This window comes from Salmo salar, chromosome ssa18, assembly GCF_905237065.1.
Source record: "Salmo salar chromosome ssa18, Ssal_v3.1, whole genome shotgun sequence".
NCBI lineage: Eukaryota > Metazoa > Chordata > Actinopteri > Salmoniformes > Salmonidae > Salmo > Salmo salar.
The window spans coordinates 15,873,362-15,893,071 of record NC_059459.1 but is presented as its reverse complement, the minus strand read 5'-3'; the positions used below and the strand labels follow the sequence as shown (position 1 = coordinate 15,893,071).

Below are 19,710 nucleotides of genomic sequence, written 5' to 3'. Positions count from 1 at the left end.
CCACGATGAATAAACCTCTTTCCACAGGACTGTAAAGAAAAACAGCAGAGTTGCATTTCGTACCGTGTTAAGTGGGTAAAAACTACAGCTGCACCTCACCCTGGATAAAAGTGTCCCAAATCACAAAACAACGAAAGCTTGTTATGGGCTTGGTAAGCGTGTTATTTGGCCAACACCCTGTTGCAAGCAGGGACACATCCCCCCCCCCCTTTTCTTATAATGAAGCAACCCTCTCCCCCCTCCTCCTTCAACACTCAGTTATGATAAACAAACATGGGATTTATTCTATTTCTGCTGCTGGAGACGGCCTGCACACCGCAAATAAAACTCATCTCTTCCCTTTCTAAGCTCAGGACGTGTGCTACTTCATAGCCCTCTTGGCTCTCAGTGGGGAGGGAAGAGCAGGCCTGGGACAGACTGCAGGTCTCGACAGGTACATTAGACTGACACTACTCCAGGTGTGCTCATTTAAAGAGACAGTCACACAGACAGACCAGCGCCCGAGGCTGCAGATCTTCACAAAAGAGCAGGAAAAGGCCGCTACGTTCGCTAATCTATAACCGCAAAATGTGCATTCACTTCACCAAATATAGGTACTTAGTGATGATTAAAATAAGCACCTTCAACCACAAAATTCGTAACACAATACAGAGTGAAGAGTTATAATTCGGTTTTTACTATGGCCCAATCAACAACGTCAAACTGTCCAATATGCATCATGAATGCTGACTCTATAGGGATAGACACATTGACCGTGCGTCGCAGAACCAGAGCGAGAACTCTCGTATCTGGGCCTGCTGCTGAGTCAGACAGGAATTCATCTACTTTGGGTCTTCCCACATGTCTGTGTCAAGAACAGGATACAGCAGACAGCGGTGAGCTCCTTATAAGGACTGAGGCAGGTTCACGCGCTAGACTTTTCCAGGGTCTGTGCAACACCCACCTATTGTGCTCCTGTATTGAACGGTCATTTGGATATGTTATATACAATGTGTGTCAGATACTATACTGTTACGCAGGAAAACACAGTAATGTAAACATGAATCATCCAGAATGCAGACAGTGGGAGACATAGAACGTACATGACAGAACTCACACAGCATAATAACCACCCGAAATTCAGATGCCTTCTATCCCATCATGCACCAGACACAAGGCAGCAACCGCATCGGATGAGCACAGGACGGAAACAGACGGTGAGGGGTGATAAGGAGAACCGGAGATCACTCACCTACTCTGAAGTTGGGGGCGGTGAGGGTGTCTGCGGCATGGCCGTTCTCACTGACGATGGTGGTGGTGTTGCCCAGCTCACAGTTGTTCTGGCACCGGCCCCCCGTGCAGGTCACCTTGCAGATGGTGGGTGTGAAGACCACCTTGATCCGGCCCGTGTGGTTCCCCACTACCAGCCGGGATGCACAGCACACCAGCAGAAAGAAGAGGGAGAGAAAGGAGAGTCTCGTCAGTCTCGTATCCATTGGTTCATTAGTATCACCTCGTGTGCCTGTCACGAACGATCACCAACAAATAGTTTCAGTCAAAACAGGAACTGAAACGACTGTTGTTCTCTATTCACATATACTACGGTTGTCTCTCTTTTCCCCTCTCTCTTTCTCTTTCATTCCCTCTCTCTCCAACTGCTCCTATATCCGGTGGCGTCTCTGAAACATGAGGAGGGGAAGAGAAAAAACGGAGGGAGAGAGCTCAGCAAACAAAACTCTGGGATGCACTCCAATTCTTCATCAAAAGTCAAGTTCCCTGAGAGGTGGGTATTGGCAGATGCCATGCTTTATTCCAAGACGGATAGAGTGGGCATGGCAGCCTAGTCGGCCCTGGCTTTTCTGCTTATGCCCTTTCTCTCTCACTTTCTCCCTCCCTTTCTCTTCTGTCTCCCATCTAGCACATTTTCAAGGACTTTGGCACCTCTGTTTGAAAGAAAGCCCTCCCAAAATGCTTTGCTGTGTGTCCTCCTGAGATCAACTCTCTCACTTTCTCTCTCTGCACTTTAGGATGCAGTCACGCCTGCCCACGTTACTGAGAGAAAACGAGTCTAACCGCCTGTTCGCCCGCCCATTTGCCTATCCTCCCCCTATCCTCTCCCCTCCCTCAACACCTAACCCAGCCCTCATATGAAACAGACAGACAGGCACAGAGACAGACAGGCACAGAGAAAGAGAGAGAGAGACTAGTGAGACAGAGAGAAGAGTATTGACCACAAACATCCTGTCCTGGGTGTACCGCATCCCTTCCCAGACTATCCTCCTCCAACTTGACCCTTTCAAGTTTTCTGCATCCAGTGACACAAGTCTCTATAGAAAGTTCCACAGCTTCTCTTCCTGTTTTCTCCCTTTCACTTCTTACTTTTCCCTGCACCAACGTCTCTCTACGTCTTCTCTTTACTTCTTGGCAGCCCCCCCCACCGTTCCAAACTTCCCCCAAACCCCAGACTCCTGAGCTCAACGTTTCGTCTGCGGCTGTCAGCTGTTCACACCAGGCAGAGCAGAGATGCAGGGAGCATTGCCAAAGGGAGAGAGGGCTTTTTCTCTAAACCAGAGAGCACTCAAAACCACTGAATTAGAGGCTTTGGACTGCCTTAATATTTGCTATAAGGTGAAAAAAAAATAGGTCGTTATAAAAATGGAAGTAATATGATGTAGTCAAGAGCCAAAGACTAATAGACAGCTGGTTTTAAATGTGAGACAATTGTACCATATACATAGTAGACATAGTATTTAAAACAGTTTAGAAAGTCTATTTTGCCAGTCATTTCCATGTAGGAATGAGCATTGCTCTGACAGAGTCTGGCATGGGAGGGAGGAAGAAGGGGGGGGGGGGGACCCTGTAGACATATCAGGCTCAGCCTCTGGCTCCTGGTAGAGATCCACACACAAACCATCAACCTCTCTATCAAACTGCTGCTGCCTGCTGAAAGGTCCTGCATTCTTTACCTGCTGTATAATTCCCCATGTCACAACCAGGGCTTTCTGTGTCTGCTATACTGCACCATCCATCGCGCCAGACTACCCAGAGTTCAGCCAGTGGTGTGTCACTTTTCAGACATCACCTCTCACTCCGTTCAGTCTCTCTGCACTCTGGCATTCGCCGTATTATGGCGGTTTCAATCCATCACCTCATCTCATCTCAAGCGTTCTGGCTTCTCCCTGGGGGCTGAGCATCATTCGGCCATTACCTCCCAGTAGTTTGTGGCTCTTTACGCTCTGGGGATTCTGGGTGCTTATGCTACCACCACAAGCACTTTCATTCAGTGAAAAGGCCTGGGTATCACCACTGTCAGGGGGTATGGAGATGTATGGACAGGAGAGGCCATGGAAACACATCACATTCCCCAGCACATAGAGATCTATAGAGGGCTCTGTGCCTGCTGTCTGACAGCTCTTCCCCTGCACCATGTTCAACACAAGCCTTAACCACTCTCACATGGCTCGGAGCACAGAGTCCCTGGTCACAGCAATGATGAAACATGTCTGCCTTCAAACCCCCAGCAGCCCTCCCTCCCTACTCTGCCTCCAAATGTGTGCAAGCGGGTTCCTTCGCACGGCACGGCAGACATCCCCAGCTCTGTGGAGCATATGGAGAGAGATGCTGGAGGGGCGCCTTAGAGAGAACACAGACATCATTCAGCGGGGAACACACGGGGACACAGGGGGGCTAGACTGGAGGGATGGGGAGGGGGGTATGGAGAGAGTGAGTCCGCAAGGGAAAAGAGGGTCTTCTTTTGAGACTCCCTGGTGGACCTCTAGGAGTCCAATGTGTCCCCGTATGGGGGGGGGGGACAGCAGTCTCAGAGGCCAAGTGTAGCCTTCCAGCGCGACGTTATACAGCACAGAGTGGGAACCTAGTTTGTCTGTCTGTGTGGTAGAGCTGAGGGACGGGCGGGAAGAATGGCTTTCCCAGACACGGCACCATAGCTAGCTGCTGACAGGCTGTCTGTCGCGTGGGACAGGGCTGACAGGAAGGCTGCGGGCGATTTAGGAGCACAAACATTCTCCCCTGTCTGCTACTCAAGCAGGCAGGCAGCACACCGACACCACCGCACACTGGGCTAAAACCAACAGTGATGTCCCTAGTAATTTGGAGCCGAAGGCCTGAGAGGCCATTCACTGTGACATGGGTTTCTATGGGTAAGCGTTTCGCAATATGGACAAAAGCTTTTTGTTCCTTGACTCCTTTTTTTCATGGGCAGAAGACAGAAGGGGATGGGATGGAGTTCTATTGTGCCCTTGTTCAGATACAGCAGAGGTCATAAAAAGGAATGCATCTTCCCTTTCGTCCCTTCTCTCTTTCGGTCTTCCCTCCCTCCTCTCCATCTCCATCTCTCTGATGTCGGGCCATATCGCTGGTGGTCCCACACTGGAGTTATATCAAAGTGGACTGGGGATATTTGTAGCTGTGTGGCCAGGCTGGGGCTGCCTGAGGACTGCGGCCTCAGGGCCCCAGAGGGGAGTGGGAGGAAAACGCAGACAGACTCACAGAGACCCACAGAGTCTGTTGTGTCTACAGACATCTCCATTAATAGAACAGAGACTGTCTGCTCAGACAGACATGGAGCCTTTCACTTTCAGGTCAGCAAGTTCATCTACCCTTATTTACCTAAGCAGACGCCCACTGGGAAGTCTAACAGGAGGTTCAAATATTTATATCTTCTGCCAACACAGTAGAGTATACCTTCATATCAGATGCATAACATTAAAGTAACTGCCCAGTGTTTACATGAAATATGACCTATAATTACTTACAATATGAGTGAAATAGTTTTCCTTCCAAAAAATGTTAATTAAGTATGCTAAAAAGCAGCTTTTTGTGTTGGAATGGTGTGGGCATACCCCAACCACAGAATGGTGTGGGCATACCCCAACCACAGAATGGTGTGGGCATACCCCAACAACAGAATGGTGTGGGCATTCCCCAACAACAGAATGGTGTGGGCATACCCCAACAACAGAATGGTATGGGCATACCCCAACTACAGAATGGTGTGGGCATACCCCAACGACAGAATGGTGTGGGCATACCCCAACACAGAATGGTGTGGGCATACCCCAACGACAGAATGGTGTGGGCATACCCCAACGACAGAATGGTGTGGGCATACCCCAACGACAGAATGGTATGGGCATACCCCAACGACAGAATGGTGTGGGCATACCCCAACGACAGAATGGTGTGGGCATACCCCAACGACAGAATGGTGTGGGCATACCCCAACGACAGAATGGTGTGGGCATACCCCAACGACAGAATGGTGTGGGCATACCCCAACAACAGAATGGTGTGGACATACCCCAACGACAGAATGGTGTGGACATACCCCAACAACAGAATGGTGTGGACATACCCCAACAACAGAATGGTGTGGACATACCCCAACAACAGAATGGTGTGGACATACCCAACAACAGAATGGTGTGGACCCCAACAACAGAATGGTGTGGACATACCCCAACAACAGAATGGTGTGGACCCCAACAACAGAATGGTGTGGGCATTTACCGGTCATTAAAAATATTCATGCAAGTAGACCACTGATTGGCCAGTTCATCCTCCTCTAGACCACTGATTGGCCAACTCATCCTCCTCAGGGAGATGGCATAATTTTCTTTGAGGAAACACTAACATTTTATGTTCTCTTCCTCGCCATAAGCTAAATCTCCAATTACCATAACCAATCTGGCTTCAACCAATCTGCAGCGCCCCGCCCTTGGCCCAATTAGTGACAACAATTCAAGCTCAAAATGGGACAGGAGATGTGCTTGTTCAAAGTTTGGAATTTCAAGTGATTACTATAGCGCCCCCCTTGGGACAATTTTGTAAATGGCGGTTCTCTATGGCAAGATGCATTATTCACCCACATTTCGTCAAAAATCAGGCCATTGGTGTCTGAGATATCGGTAGTCCTCCCTTCCATTTTCATTGTGGGGGACAACAACAGAATGGTGTGGGCCTTTACCGGTCATTAAAAATATTCATGCAAGTAGACCACTGATTGGCCAGTTCATCCTCCTCTAGACCACTGATTGGCCAGTTCATCCTCCTCTAGACCGCTGATTGGCCAACTCATCCTCCTCAGGGAGATGGCATAATTTTCTTTGAGGAAACACTAAGCATTTTATTTCAACAAAAGAAAATGATATATACAATTTTATGGTGCGGGTTTTGAAGGGTACGAGAATAGGATGTGTCAACAGCATTATTTGGGTATGAGTTAACAGAATATTAACTTTGAAAAGTGAGATTTTCACTGGGCACTTACTTTAAATACATACCATGAGAAGGGTAATCATCATGTCATGCACTATTCATGGGTCTCACTTTCAAAATTATTCAACTGTTCGGCCCCATTGTAAAGTGTTAAATGGAAGATAATGCATCTTCTATGGCGAGGGCCGCGAGGCTATTCAGTGGGGGAGCATTAAGAGGAGCAGATAACAGGTATTCAACAGCTCAGCACACTGGAGATGGCCTCTCACATCTGTGGCACTTGTTGTTTCAGCAATTGAGGGGTTCTCCGTTGTGTGACAGTCTATCGTCTTGCTCTGTCATTTCATTTTCTCGCCCACTCCCTGCCTTTATCTGAAATTGCCCTCTGAAAATGAGGCTAATAATTCATTTTAGACAGCGCCGAGCAGCAGGCAATGCTTAACTCTTTATGCCATTACCGCTGTGGCTGCAATTTGAAAAATCCAATTGCTGCCCAACTTCAAGCTCTGCATTCCCCACACCCGTACAGCATTACAGCAGATGTGTGTGTGTGTGTACTGTATATACCCATAAGGAACGATTGCTGCCTTTTATCCATTGAGTAAGATCCTCTATTTAACATTCAGTGACTTATCTGACTAGAGGCAGTTGACAATGTGACAGATGTTCATGTCGAGAACCCATCTAAGGTCTAACATAACATTTTATGTTCTCTTCCTCGCCATAAGCTAAATCTCCAATTACCATAACCAATCTGGCTTCAACCAATCTGCAGCGCCCCGCCCTTGGCCCAATTAGTGACAACAATTCAAGCTCAAAATGGGACAGGAGATGTGCTTGTTCAAAGTTTGGAATTTCAAGTGATTACTATAGCGCCCCCCTTGGGACAATTTTGTAAATGGCGGTTCTCTATGGCAAGACGCATTATTCACCCACATTTCGTCAAAAATCAGGCCATTGGTGTCTGAGATATCGGAAGTCCTCCCTTCCATTTTCATTGTGGTGGACAATAAAGAGCATATAAAGTTGAATGCACCTTCCACTCAGTGATTGGGATAACATCAGTGACCCAATTAGGCTGTGTGTGTTGTTATATGACTCTTGACACAGAGTACATAAGGAGCCCATTCCACAGGGAGAGCAGGCCACTGCACAGTGCTGAAATCGCATTGGCTCCCGTAACGTGAGAAGTGGGCTAAGCCCAAACCCCATGCAAAAATAATGACAGGCTGACCTAACTAAAGAGCTGCTACCGTGTCCATTTGGCAGTGATTAATGGTCGACCCGATCAATCACCAGCCCTGAAATAACAAACAGACCGGTGTAATTGGCTCAGCTGGATCCGCTGACACTAGCTGATGTCGTGCGGTTCACTCAGTGAGTAGAGAAAGTAGAGAGAGACTGTCACCCTGTCACAGAACTTTCCAAACCCCGGGTTCAGTCGTCCCCAGTCTGCCCCGTGCCAGCAAAGCCGTGCCTGGGAGAAAAGCCGTGCCTGGGAGAAATGCCGTGCCTGGGAGAAATGCCGTGCCTGGGAGAAATGCCGTGCCTGGGAGAGCTCAGAAATCTTAATACCGAGCCCATGACACTTGTATTAAAAAAATCTAATTAATTTGTGAAACAACATCTTTAATGTGTTTGAGGACTTTGCTTACCACCACAGAATCAATGGCTGGCAAAGTGCCGGAAAGGCCTCAGACTCACAAAAAATCATCACTCAGTAAACACAAGCTGATTTGACAGCAGAGGTTTGGGACAACGTAGTTCTTCCCTATGAGTTGAGATGACTGTTTTTCAGCTTCTCTTGACACATTTTTTTTTTAAATTGAACCTTTATTTAACTAGGCAAGTCAGTTAAGAACATTAAGGCAAAGGCTTTCATTTCGTATGATGTTAATATCTGTGGGTGGAGTCTTAATAAAGCCAACTGTCAGACCAGTAGCGAACCTTCCTAAAGTGTTCCTATGGAGCTTAGGAGGAGTTAACACAGTAACAGGATGGGATGAAGGCCGTGCGCTACTCACCATGGATGGGGTAGTGTTCCCCCGTCAGGGGAATGGGTCTGTCAGGCTGGTGTTGGACGTGCGTCTGGGAGTGTGTGGTGTGTGTGGTGTAGTACTTGGGCTTCAGGACAAACTGCTGGCTACCAGGTCGGCTTCTGGAAGGGAGAAAAAAAAAGTCAAACACGGTAAAGAACAATTTCATCTACGTAGCGAGTTCTGAAACGTGTGCCATACAATCAGAGGGTTAAATCTGCAACAGAAACAAAAGCAAAAGGGTGAAATAAATATTCTGTAGAGAGCTACACTTGATGACTGTATCAACGCTTTGACATTCACGATCACTCCCAAGGCCCACACCTCCTAGGTGAAGATGATGGGGGGGGCTTAAATCACGCCGGCAGTCATCCCATATCCTCCCACTCCGAGGGACATGAGACAAAAGCACTTCCCAGAAGCCCAGAGGATGAACCTAATCTCTCCTGGTGAGACGGGTGAGGAAACCCAGACACATCCTCAACACTGTGGGAGGGAGGGGAGAGAGGAGGGGGGTGGGAGCTGATCCAAAACAACGAGACCGCCCTGTAGACCCCCTGACAAGGCCCAGTCAAACATGACACACAGAGTGAAAAAACAACAGGGGAGTATGGAGAGCAGAGTGGGGGGTGAGTGGGCAAGACGACGAGGGTGAGGATAACATAGGATTGAAGTAGGACAAAACAATCCAAAACACAGCCGCGCAAAGCCTCTCTACTCCTAACCACTCTGTATAACGTCCCTCGGTTCAAATGAAATGTGCCTGGTTTACACGAGACGAAGAGAAATGTGATCATCTGGTGCTGAGCGATATCGCCAGAGACAGCAGTAGTAAAGTTGTTTGTCCTTTACAGCATAACCGTATCAAATTGTCAGCCGCCGCACTAAAACCACTCAGACACGTCTGGGTCATGGAAACAGAGGTCAAAGGACAAAAATACTATTCTTTTTGTCAGGAGAGAAAAGAGCACAACAACATAGGCGGTGTTACTAACATGGGCGGTGTTACTAACGGGAAATAAAGGGGGAGGATAAAGAGACAAAACATTGGAGACGTACAGACTTAGAGTTCTGAACAATCTTCATATGCCTACAGGAGACAATGTGCTGGCCAAGAAATAGCTTATTATTAGCAGAGGGGCAGTCAAGTCCCTGTTCCCATAAAAAGCTATGTATTTCATTTACATTTCATTTCAACAACAGCTAGCTAGAAGCCTTCTTCAAGCTACTGCAATAAGTATTGTATTCACATCTAACATAAAATAAACACACCCGTGACAGACTTGTATGATGCCCTCCTGTCCCACATTCAAGTCCTAGCAACGCAGGCAGGCGGGCGGGCGGGCGGGCGGGCGGGCGGGCAGTGAAGTTGTCTCTCTAGGCCACCCACGGCTGTGGGCTTGAACTTTACGGTTAACCCCGATGTGATCATCTCATCTCATGTGAGTCTGTCTCCACAGTTGACTCCTCCCTCTCACTCACACACACACTATCAAACACTGGGACTTCAAGGAATCTGAGCGGATTCCATCTTGTTTTATCCTAAGGGGCAGAGTGTGGTGGCGGGGGGGTTGGGGCATCAAGGGCTGAACACAGAGGCACTGACACTTGGCTTACGGCTTCTCATGTGCCTGCTTTTATCCCCCACCACCACCCATTCATGGAGATAGTACAGGTGCATCAAAGTTGGGACCAAGATACTGAGAAACAGCTTCTAACTCCAGGCCATCAGACTGCTAAACAGTCGTCACTAGCCGGCCTCCGCCCAGTACCCTGCCCTGAACCTTACTCACTGTTTTAGCTGGCTACCACCCGGTACTCTACCCTCCACCTTAGAGACTGCTGCCCGATGTACATAGAGTCATTGAACACTGGCCAATTTAATAATGTGTACATACTGTTTCAAGCACTTTACATGTACAGTACCAGTCAAAAGTTTGAACAAACCGACTCATTCCAGGGGTTTTCTTTATTTGTACTATTTTCTACATTGTAGAATAATAGTGAAGACATCAAAACGATGAAATAGCGCTTATGGAATCATGTAGTAACCAAAAAAATCTACATATATTTTATATTTGAGCTTGAGAGAATGCCAAGAGTGTGCAAAGCTGTCATCAAGGCAAAGGGTGGCTACTTTGAAGAATCTCAAACATAAACTATATTTTGATTTGTTGAACACTTTTTTGGTTACTACATGGTTCCATATGTGTTTTGATGTCTTCACTATTATTCTACAATGTAGAAAATAGTAAGAATAAAGAAAAACCCTTGAATGAGTAGGTGTGTCCAAACTTTTGATTGGTACTGTACATATTGTATTCTAGTCATAGATCATCCTATATAGCTTTTTATTTTTATGGATTATGTGTGAATTGTTTTTTTTATTGCTAGGTATTACTGCACTGTTGGAGCTAGAAACACAAGAATTTCGCTGCACCTGCAAGTTTGTGTATGCGACCAATAAACTTTGATTTGATTTTGTTCTGTTATTCACTGTTTATGGGTTTCTATGTGATGGCGTTTGATTGGCTGTAATTCCAGTAGCTGACATTCCTTTATGGCCCCTTGGGGGCAGAAAATCAAACACTTTTATGCTCATACAGTACATACCTCCCTTTATAACATAATAGTAGGCCTATATATACACACATTATGTGGTATGCTTGCTACTGTGTCTATGTGGATTAGCTAGGATAAGGTTGGTTTTACGTAGGAGCAAAACTAAATTGAATTGAGAGAGAGAGACTATTTCACAACAGTCCTCAGTTGTCTCTCAGTTGTCTCTCTTTCCAAATGGCGATCTAATCTGCAGCGTTTGCCATGCTCAAATGCCTGTCTGATGTAAAGTGTTTGAACAAAGGAGAAACATATTCCAGCCCCCCGGGTCACATCAAAGCCCTGCTTGGAGAGCAGACTAAAAGGTGACAGTAATGCTCCCCTTTTTTAGAGGGAACATTGCCACACCAACCCTCAAACGGCACCAGTGGTGTAGTGGGAGGGTAAACACAAGTAAACACAGTTGACCCACTTTTTCTTTGCACAACAGTTTACTCACCTTTTGCAGAAAAACACATTAAAAGTATAGGGAGCATGACTTTTTCGACACAACCGGCGATCAAAATTGACCCACCCATTTTTTTTTACCACTGACTGACAGACTCAAGGTATTCAGACCCCTTGACTTTTTCCACATTTTGTTAAGTCACAGCCTTATTCTAAAATTGATTAAATATTTTTTCCCACATCTATACACAATAGCCCATAATGACAAAGCGAAAACAGGTTTTTAGAAATGTTAGCAAATGTAGATTTGTTTTTATTAACAGAAATACCTTATTTACATAAGTAATCAGACCTTTTGCTACGAGACTCGAAATTGATTGGAGTCCACCTGTGGTAAATTCAATTGATTGGACATTATTTGGAAAGCCACACACCTGTCTATGTAAGGTCCCACAGTTGACAGTGCATGTCAGAGCAAAAACCAACCCATGAGGTGGAAGGAATTGTCCGTAGAACTCCGAGACAGGATTGTGTCGAGCCACAGAACTGGGGAAGGGGACAATAGAGTGCTGAGTACCAGGCAGTTAGCAAGTTTGGTAGGCTACTAATGACCAGCAGCAGCATCAGAGCTTGGAGAAGCCTATTTACCGTGACTAAACGGTCACGTGGAATTTGACAGCCTTCATGACTCGTTACCGCCGGTGTGGCGGTAATGCGGTTGACGCAACAGACCTAGAGAGACCTGAAAATAGCTGTGCAGAGACGCTCCCCATCCAACCTGACAGAGCTTGAGAGGATCTGCAGAGAAGAATGGGAGAAACTCCCCAAACACAGGTGTGCCAAGCTGTTAGCGTCATACCCAAGAAGACTCAAGGCCGTAATTACTGCGAAAGGTACGTTAATGTGATATTTCCAGTTTTTTTTTATTTATACATTTGCAAAAATGTCTAAACCTGTTTATGCTTTGTCATTATGGGGTATTGTTTGTAGATTGATGAGGGAGGAAAAAACATTTAATCCATTTTAGAATGAGGCTGTAACATAACAAAGTGGAAAAAGTCAAGTGGTCTGAATACTTTCCGAAAGCACTGTATGTCAAACAAAAACCAACGATTGCAAAGTTAAACAAATAATACAACTATGCACAAGGACTACTTTTTATAATTTCCACACATTCACATGAGCAAGAGCCACACATTGGAGAGTCTATCTCCATTCAGAATGGACAACCTGTATTTTATCCTCTAGTGTCTTGTTGATAGTTATTGTTTATTTATGAACAAATTCTTATTTTCAATGGCGGCCTAGGAACAGGGGCAGAATGACAGATTTTTACCTTGTCAGCTCAGGGATTCGATCTTACAACCTTTCGGTTACTAGTCCAACGCTCTAACCACTAGGCTACCTGTCGCCCCTGATTTCATTGGAGTTCAGAAGGAGAGGGAGGACAGACTGAGGTAAAAGTGCACTTGCCAAATAATCTTAGTTGTCTGTGAGAGACATTTTACAGGTCACCAATCAACCAGATTCTGTGCCACCCAGGGCACAGATGGGCCAAGAGAGACTTATCCCAGGGTTACCCTCAACACAGACAAAAGAAACTTTGCATTTATTTCTCCATCAATAAAACTCAGCGGCTTTCTTTCCCCTGATTTAAATGAGACGGGAACACATGCAGTAAGTACTGGGAGCTATGTGTTAAGCTCTTCCACATGCTCCTAGTTGGCCCATTGACTTTGGCAAAAGATGCAGCTCTTACCCAAACCATCTCCAACATTGCAATTACCTCCACAGAAAAACAGTGAGGATTAGATTAATTCAATTGGAATTGTTTAAGAATGCAATTTAAAAAGATTGGGTGCAGTACAAGGTCACCTTAGTCGATCGACACACACTAAACATATTTTGATGAAGACAATATTGAGCTTGATAAAACTGTTCTACTTTAAAGGAGTAGTTCACTATTTTACAACTTGATGTTAAATGGTTGCTCACCCTAAAAGTAGTCTATGGGCCAAGATAAACTACAATCTATGGTTCAGTTTTTTGGAAGTGATGTTTCAAAAAATGATGTCAAAATCACCTGAAAGCAATTCAAATGAACTTCATATTTGGTTTGATGTTATTAAAAGGTGATTTGGCCATAAAAAAGAAACATTCTCACATTCATAACATGCTCACTTCCATTGATCCTTAGCTAGTGGTGGCTAAACTTAGCTGTAGTTTGTAGTGGCTCTTTAAAGAAAACTGAACTGAACTGGGCCAGGAGAAACTGATCACAGTTTCTTCAGGCCCATAGGCTACTTTCAAGGGGAGGAACCATCTAACATCAAGTTGTAAAATAGTGAACTACTCCTTTAACAGTAAACCTAATCAGCAGCTGTGAACTGATAGTCCCACCTATTCTCAAAAGATGGTCCATGGTTTCCGCATTGGTTGCTTAATGCACCTCTTTTTAAAGGGACATATCAACTATGTGGACGATTTAGACTTATAGCATACCACCCACCAATTCTCCTTTCTGCTCTACCCCAGGTGGAAAGATTCCGTTTCATCATTCCTAATTGACAATACCATAACTCACTTAGGCCAGCTAGCCAAGCTTCAGTTGGACTGAAATAGAAGAAAAACAATAGTGAAAACATAAAACAAAAAAAAACACTAAAAATCAGGGGAACGTTTTTACAGTCAAGGTTGTCCGTGTACGAGACCATGAATAAAACCCATACTTACTGTACAGAAAGTAATGATGGGCTACTGTTCTTGTAAAGTTCCCGCTCACTAACTTCACCAACCCCAAGGAGCATGGAGGAGATTCTTGGCCTTCAGACAATATCAAAAACATTGGGGTGTTGAAAACCTGATACAAATCACAGTTTCAAACAATTTGCAGGACAAATGATTTCCCTGTAGGGAGAGGGACTGATGGTAATGTGGTTTTCCTGCACATGAAGACTTGAGGAGTGAGGAATGCTGGTATGGAACGAGTGCTGAGGCCAGTTGGCAGAACATGAGCGTCTCGCAGACAACATCCATCAAAGCAGAGATTTGTCATGTTATCCCCTGATTGAGGGGACTGCTGGTCTCAGCCATGCTCTCTCTCGACTGTGATTGGTGAGGTGATACCTGTGTCTCCCCCTTACTCTACACTGCCTACCACAACACCACTGAGGTTTTTTTGAGGACCTCTGACAGGAGTCTGGAGACAGACAGGCCAACCCACCCAAATGGAGGCTCACTTCTCATACATTTTTCTACAGCTCCAGCTTAAAAAAGGACACTGGGTTATATTTCAAGACAAAACCAACAAGTTAGGGAACCTAAAGAGTTCAGCACCTGTGCAGGACTGCTTCAAGACATCTCCCCTCATAAAAATGATCAATGAAGACAACATATGTAGAAACATTGTGTCTGGGGCTGTAAGGATTCAAATACACAGGGGAAAACCATCATTTTGCATACCTTAAGTTTGGAAATAATAACCTGGTAAAATATATAAGAGTATATTTTTCCATTAATTACTTCCAACTTAGGAACAGTATCCAGCAAGTCTGTAAAAACAACTTAAACTAGCTACCAAATAATTAGTCATGTGACAATGCCATTTTACTGTTGGCACGGTACACAGGTAGCCTAGCGGTTAGAGCTTTGGGCCAGTAAACGAAAGGTCGCTGGTTCAAATACACGAGCCGACAAGGTGAAAAAAAATGTTGATGTGCCCTTGAGCAAGGCACTTAACCCTAATTTGCTCCAGAGGCGCCATACTACTATGGCTGACCCTGTAAAACAACACATTTCACTGCACCTATCCAGGGTGTATGTCACAATAAAAATGGAAAAAAATCAAACATTCTGTATATTCTCAGCAATTCATAACTAGAACTAACTAATAACATTGAATAGAGGGGTCTATAGGGCTATTAAAGACTGACTCCAGTGATTTTTGAACTGGTTGTACCTCTATTTGCCACCACATGAGTCACATGTTGACATTTTGGTGTCCTTATCTTACTCTCTGGGAAGCTGTCATTACAGAAACTGAATGAAGTCCTCCGGCGATTTTCTAAAATCTTCCCAACAAGTCCATAATGCCAGCGAAGATGGTTGGAATGGCTGGGAAAGATGTCGGACCTAAAAAGTCCACGCGTAGACGAATCCTTCAACTCTAACGTTAGTGAAGGATCTGATAGTACTTTGTCATCTGGATGAAACCATCACAGATGCTGAGAATGGAAAGAAAGGTACGATAGCTGACCCTTGCTGTTGTGATGAGTAATATGTTTGCCTTGGTGTAAATGTTTTTCCCTGGTCATCTAAAAACTTTGGGATATTTAGCTTGCTAGCTTGCTAGTTTTACAGCTGAATGCAGTCTTTTAGTTGGTTATACCTTGGCTTGCTGTAGTTGCCTTTGCTCGCTAATAAAAGCCAATTATGTAAACAAAGCATGACAATCCAAGTTCTAAAGCAATGGGACTCCCTAAATCTTTCTCAGATAATTACCAATCCCACAAGGTATGACTCCAAACACCCAGAAAAGGCTACTGTCCTCGATGTTATCCTCACAAATACACTGCTCAAAAAAATAAAGGGAACACTTAAACAACACAATGTAACTCCAAGTCAATCACACTTCTGTGAAATCAAACTGTCCACTTAGGAAGCAACACTGATTGACAATAAATTTCACATGCTGTTGTGCAAATGGAATAGACAACAGGTGGAAATTATAGGCAATTAGCAAGACACCCCCAATAAAGGAGTGGTTCTGCAGGTGGTGACCACAGACCACTTCTCAGTTCCTATGCTTCCTGGCTGATGTTTTGGTCACTTTTGAATGCTGCCGGTGCTTTCACTCTAGTGGTAGCATGAGACGGAGTCTACAACCCACACAAGTGGCTCAGGTAGTGCAGCTCATCCAGGATGGCACATCAATGCGAGCTGTGGCAAGAAGGTTTGCTGTGTCTGTCAGCGTAGTGTCCAGAGCATGGAGGCGCTACCAGGAGACAGGCCAGTACATCAGGAGACGTGGAGGAGGCCGTAGGAGGGCAACAACCCAGCAGCAGGACCGCTACCTCCGCCTTTGTGCAAGGAGGAGCAGGAGAAGCACTGCCAGAGTCCTGCAAAATGACCTCCAGCAGGCCACAAATGTGCATGTGCCTGCTCAAACGGTCAGAAACAGACTCCATGAGGGTGGTATGAGGGCCCGACGTCCACAGGTGGGGGTTGTGCTTACAGCCCAACACCGTGCAGGACGTTTGGCATTTGCCAGAGAACACCAAGATTGGCAAATTCGCCACTGGCGCCCTGTGCTCTTCACAGATGAAAGCCGCACAGCCCTCCATGTGCTCGCCAGAGGTAGCCTGACTGCCATTAGGTACCAAGATGAGATCCTCAGACCCCTTGTGAGACCATATGCTGGTGCATTTGGCCCTGGGTTCCTCCTAATGCAAGACAATGCTAGACCTCATGTGGCTGGAGTGTGTCAGCAGTTCCTGCAAGAGGAAGGCATTGAAGCTATGGACTGGCCCGCCCGTTCCCCAGACCTGAATCCAATTGAGCACATCTGGGACATCATGTCTCGCTCCATCCACCAACGCCACGTTGCACCACAGACTGTCCAGGAGTTGGCGGATGCTTTAGTCCAGGTCTGGGAGGAGATCCCTCAGGAGACCATCCGCCACCTCATCAGGAGCATGCCCAGGCGTTGTAGCGAGGTCATACAGGCACGTGGAGGCCACACACACTACTGAGCCTCATTTTGACTTGTTTTAAGGACATTACATCAAAGTTGGATCAGCCTGTAGTGTGGTTTTCCACTTTAATTTTGAGTGTGACTCCAAATCCAGACCTCCATGGGTTGATAAATTGGATTTCCATTGATTATTTTTGTGTGATTTTGTTGTCAGCACATTCAACTATGTAAAGAAAAAAGTATTTAATAAGATTATTTCTTTCATTCCGATCTAGGATGTGTTGTTTAAGTGTTCCCTTTATTTTTTTGAGCAGTATAAATAGCCAAGAAACACGAGGACAAAGTCTCACTTAAGTAGACTTTAGAGTAAATTAGACCAATGCCTGAACGCATTGCTTTTATAAACAAATCTTTCAGCACATTACTCAGTGCTCACAGCCCCCTAAACAGGCGGTGTTGTTGCGCGAGGTGGGATAGCTACAGCGTTAGGATTCCGATTTGCTTTGAGCATTACCAGATATGAAACAAAACGTCAGGAATACTTTGAAAACAGCTACTGCAGCATTTATTTTGCTATAAAATCACAACTAGCACTTGTGCCATACTTTACTATTTTTATGAAATGCTCGCACTGTCACGCCTTGAGTGAACCACCCGCAACGTGGCTGGTGAATTAGACATTCTTACCCGACAATGTCAAAATCTACCTGCATTTGGCAGGTGTTAATTTTAGGCCCTGTCACACACACAAGTTCCTTCGACGCACCCGAGCCACACGTGACCGCCGCTTATTGGCGGAGACACACGAACACAGATTATTTCATTCATTCAGATCTAGGATGTGTTACTTTAGTGTTCCCTTTATTTTTTTGAGCAGTGTAGTATTTTCTGTAATGACCTTAGTGATCACTGTTTAACCTGTTAGGGCTAGGGGGCAGTATTGACACGGCCGGATAAAAAACGTACCCGATTTAATCTGGTTACTACTCCTGCCCAGTAACTAGAATATGCATATAATTATTGGCTTTGGATAGAAAACACCCTAAAGTTTCTAAAACTGTTTGAATGGTGTCTGTGAGTATAACAGAACTCATATGGCAGGCCAAAACCTGAGAAGATTCCATGCAGGAAGTGGCCTGTCTGACAAGTTGTGTTTCATCTTGGCTCTGTTTATTGAAGACTGAGGATCTTTGCTATAACGTGACACTTCCTACGGCTCCCATAGGCTCTCAGAGCCCGGGAAAAAGCTGAACGATATCGAGGCAGCCTCTGGCTGAAACACTTTACGCGTTTGGCAAGTGGCCGATCAGAGTACTATGGGCTTAGGCGCGTGCCCTAAGCCCATAGTACTTTATTTTCTTTCGTCTGTTTACCTAAACGCAGATTCCCGGTCGGAATATTATCGCTTTTTTATGAGAAAAATGGCATAAAAATTGATTTTAAACAGCGGTTGACATGCTTCGAAGTACGGTAATGGAATATTTACAATTTTTTTGTCACGAATTGCGCCATGCTCGTCACCCTTATTTACCCTTTCGGATAGTGTCTTGAACGCACGAACAAAACACCGCTATTTGGATATAACTATGGATTATTTTGAACCAAACCAACATTTGTTATTGAAGTAGAAGTCCTGGGAGTGCATTCTGACGAAGACAGCAAAGGTAATAACATTTTTCTTATAGTAAATCTGACTTTGGTGAGTGCTAAACTTGCTGGGTGTCTAAATAGCTAGCCCTGTGATGCCGGGCTATCTACTGAGAATATTGCAAAATGTGCTTTCACCGAAAAGCTATTTTAAAATCGGACATAGAGTGCATAGAGGAGTTCTGTATCTATAATTCTTAAAATAATTGTTATGCTTTTTGTGAACGTTTATCGTGAGTAATTTAGTAAATTCACCGGCAGTGTTCGGTGGGAATGCTAGTCACATGCTAGTCACATGCTAATGTAAAAAGCTGGTTTTTGATATAAATATGAACTTGATTGAACAAAACATGCATGTATTGTATAACATAATGTCCTAGGGTTGTCATCTGATGAAGATCATCAAAGGTTAGTGCTACATTTAGCTGTGGTTTGGGTTTATGTGACATTATATGCTAGCTTGAAAAATGGGTGTCTGATTATTTCTGGCTGGGTACTCTGCTGACATAATCTAATGTTTTGCTTTCGTTGTAAAGCCTTTTTGAAATCGGACAGTGTGGTTAGATTAACGAGAGTCTTGTCTTTAAAATGGTGTAAAATAGTCATATGTTTGAAAAATTGAAGTTTTTGCATTTTTGAGGAATTTGAATAACGCGCCACAGGTTTACACTGGCTGTTGAGTAGGTTAGCCCATATAGGTTAACAGCTTGTGTTCGTAATGGCTGCTCAGTGAAACGACCGGTCCTGATTTGTCATAGACGCTTGCTAAATAACTTTAATGAGCAAGCCTTCCTTCACGACATGGCCTCTGTAAATTGGTATAGAATCAGCTTGATCCCCTCTGTTGAAGATGCTTGGACCCTCTTTTTTAAATATTTTCAGTGATATTGTTAACAAGCACGCCCCCATAAAGAAAATTAGAATTAAAAAACAGGTTCAGCCCTTAGTTCGACCGTGTCTTTGCAGAGTTACTCCACCTCAATCATTGCATTTGGCGAAAGGCTCGGCACACGCATACTCAGGCTGACTGGCTCTTGTTCAGGCAAATGAGAAATAAGTGCACTCATGCTATCCGGAAGGCCAAAGTTAGTTACTTTAAGGAGCGGTCTCTCT

General features: G+C 45.0%; 1 protein-coding gene across 5 annotated transcripts in view; it reads right to left on the bottom strand.

Annotated features, from left to right (window-relative positions):
• LOC106576950 (latent-transforming growth factor beta-binding protein 1) overlaps positions 1 to 19,710 on the bottom strand; it is a 133,842-nt gene that overhangs the window by 93,684 nt on the left and 20,448 nt on the right. For all 5 annotated transcript variants that reach the window (XM_014154513.2, XM_014154517.2, XM_014154516.2 and 2 more), the window contains exons 4-5: positions 8,241 to 8,374; positions 1,232 to 1,399 (exon numbers count right to left, since the gene is read on the bottom strand). In XM_014154513.2, coding sequence (XP_014009988.2) covers positions 1,232 to 1,399; positions 8,241 to 8,374 — 302 coding nt within the window. The remainder of the gene's footprint in view (positions 1 to 1,231; positions 1,400 to 8,240; positions 8,375 to 19,710) is intronic.